Raw genomic sequence first — 9,019 nt, forward strand, 5'->3', positions numbered from 1 at the left:
AACCAGGATCTCAGCGATCACTGCCTCATTGCCTGCGTCCGTAATGGGTCCACGGTCAAACGACCACCCCTCATCACTGTCAAACGCTCCCTAAAATACTTCAGCGAGCAGGCCTTTCTAATTGACCTGGCCCGGGTATCCTGGATGGATATTGACCTCATTCCATCAGTAGAGGATGCCTTGTTGTTCTTTAAAAGTGCTTTCCTCTCCATCTTAAATAAGCATGCCCCATTCAAAAAAATCAGAACTAAGAACAGATATAGCCCCTGGTTCACCCCAGACTAGACTGCCCTTGACCTGCACAAAAACATCCTGTGGCATACTGCATTAGCATCGAACAGCCCCTGCGATATGCAACTTTTCAGGGAAGTCAGGAACCAATATATACAATCAGTTAGGAAAGCAAAGGCTAGCTTTTTCAAACAGAAATGTGCACTAACTCCAAAAAGTTTTGGGACACTGTAAAGTCCATGGAGAATAAGAGCACCTCCTCCCAGCTGCCCACTGCATTGAGGCTAGGAAACACTGTCACCACCGATAAATCTACGATAATCAAGAATTTCAACAAGCATTTTGCTACGGCTGGCCATGCTTTCCACCTGGCTACCCCTTTCCCGGCCACCAGCTCTGCACGCTCCACTGCAACTTGCCCATTCCGAGCTGGTCATGGGTGCACCTCATCCACGCTCAAGGTCCTAAATGATATTATAACCGTGATCGATAAAATACAGTACTGTGCAGCCGTCTTCATCGACCTGGCCAAGGCTTTCGACTCTGTCAATCACCGCATTCTTATTGGCAGACTAAATAGCCTTGGTTTCTTAAATGACTGCCTCGCCTGGTTCACCAGCTACTTCTCAGATAGAGTTCAATGTGTCAAATCGGAGGGCCTGTTGTCTGGACCTCTGGCAGTCTCTATGGGGGTGCCACAGGGTTCAATTCTCGGGCCGACTCTATTCTCTGTGTATATCAATGATGTCGCACTTGCTGCTGCTGACTCTCAGATCCACCTCTACGCAGACGACACCATTTTGTATATACATCTGGCCCTTCATTGGACACTGTGTTAACAAACCTCCAAATGAGCTTCAATGCCATACAACACTCCTTCCGTAGCCTCCAATTGCTCTTAAACACTAGTAAAACTAAATGCATGCTCTTCAATCGAACGCTGCTTGCACCCGCCCGCCCGACTAGAATCACTACTCTCGGCGGGTCTGACTTAGAATATGTGAACAACTACAAATACCTAGGTGTCTGGTTAGACCGTAAACTCTCCTTCCAGACTCACATTAAGAATCTCCAATCTAGAATCAGCTTCTTATTTCGCAACAAAGCCTCCTTCACTCTTGCTGCCAAACATGCCCTCGTAAAACTGACTATCCTACCGATCCTTGACTTCAGCTATGTAATTTACAAAATATCCTCCAACACTCTACTCAGCAAATTGGATGTAGTCTATCACAGTGCCATCCGTTTTGTCACCAAAGCCCCATATACTACCCACCATTGTGACCTGTACGCTCTCGTTGGCTGGCCCTCACTACATATTCGTCGCCAAACCCACTGGCTCCAGGTCATCTATAAATCACTGCTAGGCAAATCCATGCCTTATCTTAGCTCATTGGTGAACATAGCAACACCCACACATAGTATGCGCTCCAGCAGGTATATCTCACTGGTCATCCACAAAGCCAACACCTCCTTTGGCCGCCATTCCTTCCAGTTCTCTGCTGCCAATGACTGGAACGAACTGCAAAAATCTCTTAAGCTTGAGACTCTTATCTCCCTCACTAACTTTAAGCATCTGTTGTCAGAGCAGCTTACCGATCACTGCACCTGTACACAACCCATCTGTAATTAGCCCACCCAACTACCTCATCCTCATATTGTTATTTATTTTGCTCATTTGCACCCCAGTATCTTTATTTGCACATGATCTTCTGCACATCTATCACTCCAGTGTTAATACTAAATTGTAATTATTTTGCACTATGGCCTATTTATTACCTTACCTCCATAACTTACTACATTTGCATACACTGTATATACAGTTGAAGTCGGAAGTTTACATACACCTTAGCGAAACATATTTAAACTCAGTTTTTCACAATTCCTGACATTTAATCCTAGTAAAAATTCCCTGTCTTAGGTCAGTTAGGATCACCACTTTATTTTAAGTTTCAGAATAATAGAAGAGAGAATGATTTCTCTTTCAGCTTTTATTTCTTTCATCATATTCCTAGTGGGTCAGAAGTTTATATACACTCAATTAGTATTTGGTAGCATTGCCTTTAAATTGTTTAACTTGGGTCAAATGTGTCAGGTAGCCTTCAACAAGCTTCCCACAATAAGTTGGGTGAATTTTGGCCCATCACTCCTGACAGAGCTGGTGTAACTGAGTCAGGTTTGTAAGCCTCCTTGCTCGCACACGCTTTTTTCAGTTCTGCCCACAAATGTTCAATAGGATTGAGGTCAGGGCTTTGTGATGGCCACTCCAATACCTTGACTTTGTTGTCCTTAAGCCATTTTGCCACAACTTTGGAAGTATGCTTGGGGTCATTGTCCATTTGGAAGACCCATTTGTGACCAAGCTTTAACTTCCTGACTGATGTCTTGAGATGTTGCTTCAATATATCCACATAATTTTCCTTCCTCATGATGCCATCTATTTTGTGAAGTGCACCAGTCCCTACTGCAGCAAAGCACCCCCACAGCATGATGCTGCCACCCCCGTGCTTCACGGTTGGGATGGTGTTCTTCAGCTTGCAAGCGTTCCAATTTTTGCTGTTGTTCTGGGATTGATTTGCAATTTTCGCACCAAAGTTTTCGAACGCGTCTCCTTCCTGAGCGGTATGACGGCTGCGTTGTCCCATGGTGTTTATACTTGCGTAATATTGTTTGTACAGATGAACGTGGTACCTTCAGGCGTTTGGAAATTGCTCCCAAGGATGAACCAGACTTGTAGAGGTCTACAATTTTCTTTCTGAGGTCTTGGCTGATTTCTTTTGATTTTCACATGATGTCAAGCAAAGAGGCACTGAGTTTGAAGGTAGGCCTTGAAATACATCCACAGGTACACCTCCAATTGACTCAAATGATGTCAATTAGCCTATCTTAATCTTCTAAAGCCATGACATTTAAATGGCACAGTCAACTTAGTGTATTTAAACTTCTGACCCACTGGAATTGTGATACAGTGAATTATAAGTTAAATAATCTGTCTCTAAACAATTGGTGGAAAAATTACTTGTGTCATGCACAAAGTAGATGTCCTAACTGACTTTCCAAAACTATAGTTTGTTAACAAGAAATTTGTGGAATGGTTGAAAAACTAGTTTTAATGACTCCAACCTAGGTTTATGTAAACTTTGACTTCAACTGTAGATTTTCTATTTTTCTATTGTGTTATTGACTGTACGTTTTTGTTTATCCCATATGTAACTCTGTGTTGTTGTTGTTTTTATCGCACTGCTTTGCTTTATCTTGGCCAGGTCGCAGTTGTAAATTAGAACTTGTTCTCAACTGGCCTGCCTGGTGAAAAAAAATAATAAACAGGAAGTCTGTCATGAGGGACCAAGTGTTGTTGTTCAATGCTAAAATCCTGACTGCGACTGACAGACAACAAGGAACCTCATCACAGCTCTCTGCAGGAGGTGACAATAGCAGTGAACTGCTGTGGAATCTGTCTGTCGATGGCGAGTGTGTGTGTATGTGTGTGTGTGTGTGTGTGTGTGTGTGTGCGCTTCTCCTCATCAAACACCTTCCTTCACCTGACACCACCACCAGGCAGCAGCTACTGATGAGGGAGTTTTAATGCAGCAGACCTCCTTCTTAATGAGACATTCTGTTCTGTTCAGCTGTTCACACCAGCTAGCTAGCTAACCCCCGAGAGCGAGAGAGAGAGAGAGAGAGGCAGGCGGGCGGCTCTGATGGCGCTATGGCGACGAGAGCAGAAAGGAAGACATGACGTCGCTCAAATTCTGATAACATACCATTTCCACCTGTTCACATAGTCATATTAACACAGATATATATGCACATAACAAACGGATGCACACACACATAGTTAGAAGTCAGGGAGGACCAGCAGTCACCCACCAGTAGCCAGTTAATGCTACAGTCACCCACCAGTAGCCAGTTAATGCTACAGTCACCCACCAGTAGCCAGTTACTAATACAGTCACCCACCAGTAGACAGTTACTACTACAGTCACCCACCAGTAGACAGTTAATAATACACTCACCCACCAGTAGCCAGTTACTAATACAGTCACCCACCAGTAGACAGTTATTACTACAATCACCCACCAGTAGCCAGTTACTACTACAGTCACCCACCAGTAGACAGTTACTACTACAGTCACCCACCAGTAGCTAGTTACTACTACAGTCACCCACCAGTAGACAGTTACTAATACAGTCAACCACCAGTAAATAGTTAGTGCTACAGTCACCCACCAGTAGCCAGTTACCACTACAGTCACCCACCAGTAGACATTTACCACTACAGTCACCCACCAGTAGACAGTTACTGCTACAGTCACCCACCAGTAGCTAGTTAGTGCTACAGTCACCCACCAGTAGCTAGTTAGTACTACAGTCACCCACCAGTAGCCAGTTACCACTACAGTCACCCACCAGTAGCCAGTTACTAATACAGTCGCCCACCAGTAGACAGTTACTACTACAGTCACCCACCAGTATACATTTACTACTACATTCACCCACCAGTAGACAGTTACTAATACAGTCACCCACCAGTAGACAGTTACTAATACAGTCACCCACCAGTAGCCAGTTACTACTACAGTCACCCACCAGTAGCCATTTACTACTACAGACCACCAGTAGCCAGTTACTACTACAGTCATCCATCAGTAGACAGTTACTACTACAGTCACCCACTCGTAACTAGTTATTGCTACAGTCACCCACCAGTAGCCAGTTACTACTACATTCACCCACCAGTAGACAGTTACTACTACAGTCACCCACCAGTAACTAGTTAGTGCTACAGTCACCCACCAGTAGCCAGTTACTAATACAGTCACCCACCAGTAGCCAGTTACTACTACAGTCACCCATCAGTAGACAGTTACTACTACAGTCACCTACCAGTAGCCATTTACTACTACAGACCACCAGTAGCCAGTTACTACTACAGTCATCCACCAGTAGACAGTTACTACTACAGTCACCCACCAGTAACTAGTTATTGCTACAGTCACCCACCAGTAGCCAGCTACTACTACATTCACCCACCAGTAGACAGTTACTACTACAGTCACCCACCAGTAACTAGTTAGTGCTACAGTCACCCACCAGTAGCCAGTTACTAATACAGTCACCCACCAGTAGCCAATTACTACTACAGTCACCCATCAGTAGACAGTTATTACTACATTCACCCACCAGTAGACAGTTACTAATATAGTCACCCACCAAAATACAGTTACTACTACAGTCACCCACCAGTAGACAGTTACTACTACAGTCACCCACCAGTATACAGTTACTACTACAGTCACCCACCAGTATACAGTTACTACTACATTCACCGACCAGTAGACAGGTACTAATACAGTCACCCACCAGTAGACAGGTACTAATACAGTCACCCACCAGTAGCCAGTTACTAATACAGTCACCTACCAGTAGCCATTTACTACTACAGACCACCAGTAGCCAGTTACTACTACAGTCATCCACCAGTAGACAGTTACTACTACAGTCACCCACCAGTAACTAGTTATTGCTACAGTCACCCACCAGTAGCCAGCTACTACTACATTCACCCACCAGTAGACAGTTACTACTACAGTCACCCACCAGTAACTAGTTAGTGCTACAGTCACCCACCAGTAGCCAGTTACTAATACAGTCACCCACCAGTAGCCAATTACTACTACAGTCACCCATCAGTAGACAGTTATTACTACATTCACCCACCAGTAGACAGTTACTAATATAGTCACCCACCAAAATACAGTTACTACTACAGTCACCCACCAGTAGACAGTTACTACTACAGTCACCCACCAGTATACAGTTACTACTACAGTCACCCACCAGTAGACAGTTACTAATACAGTCATCCACCAGTAGACAGTTACTAATACAGTCACCCACCAGTAGCCAGTTACTACTACAGTCACCCACCAGTAGCCATTTACTACTACAGACCACCAGTAGCCAGTTACTACTACAGTCACCCACCAGTAGACAGTTACTACTACAGTCACCCACCAGTAACTAATTATTGCTACAGTCACCCACCAGTAGCCAGTTACTACTACATTCACCCACCAGTAGACAGTTACTACTACAGTCACCCACCAGTAACTAGTTAATGCTAAAGTCACCCACCAGTAGCCAGTTACTAATACAGTCACCCACCAGTAGCCAGTTACTACTACAGTCACCCACCAGTAGCCAGTTACTACTACAGTCACCCACCAGTAACTAGTTAGGCTACAGTCACCCACCAGTAGACAGTTACTAATACAGTCACCCACCAGTAGACAGTTACTACTACAGTCACCCACCAGTAGCCAGTTACTAATACACTCATCCACCAGTAGCCAGTTACTACTACAGTCACCCACCAGTAGACAGTTACTACTACAGTCACCCACCAGTAGCTAGTTAGTGCAAAAGTCACCCACCCAGTAGACAGTTACAACTACAGTCACCCACCAGTAGCCAGTTACCACTACAGTCACCCACCAGTAGCCAGTTACTGCTCCACACGCTGTAACCAGTTACTACAGTTACTGAGCCTAAATTCTGATTACAGCCGCAAAGACCTTAGCCTACCTCCTCTCTCTCCTTATAAGCCTAGCTTGCTGTACCAACAATAGCATTCAAGCCTATGACGATTCCATCCACTCCTCCACACTGACCCCCCAGAGAGCCTGCTAACCTGGGCCAGTCCCAGAGAGCCTGCTAGCCTGGGCCAGGCCTGGAGCAGACCAGGTAAGTTACAGTAGAGGTGGTATGGTATATCCTTGTGTATGTAACAATGTCACAAGGATAAATTATTTTAAGCTTTTTCATTGTTAAAATAGGCCTAAAACAAAACCACACTCACACAAATGATCAGATACTAATGTCTGTTCAGATATTTTAATAACCATGTCCATCCCTAATTGGGGGTGGCTCACCATTCTCAAACCAGATCCCACATGATTGTGGAAGGCTGGAATATGGTACCAGTTCCCCTCCTTCTCCGTCCAGCGACACAAACAGACCTTCCTCCCTGAACGATGACCAGTTCATCCAAAACCACCCCTGGAATGGTACCCACACAGCAAGCGGCACAGCAAGCCAAAAAGAATAAGGTCTCTCCTCCTCTCCTCTCTTCTGTTAAAGTAATCCTCCACAGGTCTCAGTGTTGCTGATGCCGTTCAGTCCGCTCGATTCAGCCACGGAACATGATATGGGGGCAGGAGGCAGATATGGCAGGGTGACGAGAAGAGGAAGAGGAGGAAGAGGAGGAGGAGGAGGAGGGAGGCACCCAGCCAGCAGTCACTGTGTCACTAGGGAGAGAGATAGAGGGACACCGAGGTGACATTCTCTCTGATATCTTCACGCATCCTCGGACAGTCGGTCAGCTTTCTCCTTCCAAAAAAATAAGACCTTTCCTAAGCAGCAGAGGCAAAGACGGACTAATAGATGGATTGCGAGCTCATTCGTGTCTGTGACTGGTGCTTAGCGAGCGGTGTTATGTATAGATGTGAGAGGCGATGCTAGTTCCACAGGACTCCTCTGTACACCAGCAGATGAATGGTGCAGTGCTGCTGTTGTTATGGCAACCACCGGGGAGGACGGGGAGGGAGGGAGGAGGATGGTATGGATAGATGGAAAGAGAAAAACATGGAATAAAAGAGGGAGGGAGGGAGGGTTGTATTAAAGGGACACTGTTTCACAGCTTTGGGGACAGATCTGGGTAAAAACTAAGGCAGGATCATCTTCGGGTAGACAGGGTCTATCTGTGAATATATTACTCAATCTCCTCTTGGGCCCAAGCCTCCCTGCTCCCACCTTTCTGTCCTTGGGCCCAAGCCTCCCTGCTCCCACCTTTCTGTCCTTGGGCCCAAGCCTCCCTGCTCCCACCTTTCTGTCCTTGGGCCCAAGCCTCCCTGCTCCCACCTTTCTGTCCTTGTTTAACCCTTGAAACTCATAGCCCCACAGCCACAGCCATTTTTATACACTACATGAACAAAAGTATGTGGACACCTTCTTATCAAACATCTCATTCCAAAATAATGGGCATTAATATGGAGTTGGTCCCCCCTTTGCTGCTATAACAGCCTCCACTCTTCTGGGAAGGCTTTCCACTAGATGTTGGAACATTGCTGCGGGGACTTGCTTCCATTCAGCCACAAGAGCATTAGTGAGGTCACACTGAAGTTGGGCGATTAGTCCCGAACCATGAAAAACAGCCCCAGACAATTATTCCTCCTCCATCAAACTTTACAGTTGGCACTATGTATTCGGGCAGGTAGCGCTCTCCTGGCACCCGCCAAACCCAGATTTTGCCGTCGGTCTGCCAGATGGTAGAGCGTGATTCCTCACTCCAGAGAACACGTTTCCACTGCTCCAGAGTCCAATGACGGCGAGCTTTACACCATTCCAGCCAACGCTTGTCATTGCGCAAGGTGACGTTAAGCTTGTGTGCGGCTGCTTGGCCATGAAAACCCATTTCATGAAGCTCCCGACGAACAGTTATTGTGCTGACGTTGCTTCCAGAGGCAGTTTGGAACTCGGTAGTGAGTGTTGCAACCGAGGACAGACGATTTTTACGGGCTACGCGCTTCAGCACTCGGCGGTCCTGTTCTGTGAGCTTGTGTGGCCTACCACTTCCCGGCTGAGCCGTTGTTGCTCCTAGAAGTTTCCACTTCACAATAGTAGCACTTATAGTTGACTGGGGCAGACATTTTACAAACTGAATAGTTGGAAAGGTGGCATCCTATGACGGTGCCACGTTGAAAGCCACTGAGCTCTTCAGTAAGGC

At 45.9% G+C, this 9,019-nt stretch overlaps 1 protein-coding gene across 4 annotated transcripts in view; it reads right to left on the reverse strand.

Annotated features, from left to right (window-relative positions):
- LOC121577848 (protein TANC2) overlaps positions 1-7,767 on the reverse strand; it is a 151,487-nt gene extending 143,720 nt beyond the window's left edge. For all 4 annotated transcript variants that reach the window (XR_006002689.2, XR_006002686.2, XM_041891806.2 and 1 more), the window contains exon 1: positions 7,167-7,767. Coding sequence is in view for 2 of the 4 variants with exons in the window: in XM_041891806.2 (XP_041747740.1) it covers positions 7,167-7,281 (115 nt within the window). In the remaining 2 variants the exon portion in view is untranslated. The remainder of the gene's footprint in view (positions 1-7,166) is intronic.
- Positions 7,768-9,019: the final 1,252 nt, after the last annotated feature.

Source organism: Coregonus clupeaformis, chromosome 1 (assembly GCF_020615455.1).
Source record: "Coregonus clupeaformis isolate EN_2021a chromosome 1, ASM2061545v1, whole genome shotgun sequence".
Classification (NCBI taxonomy): Eukaryota; Metazoa; Chordata; class Actinopteri; order Salmoniformes; family Salmonidae; genus Coregonus; species Coregonus clupeaformis.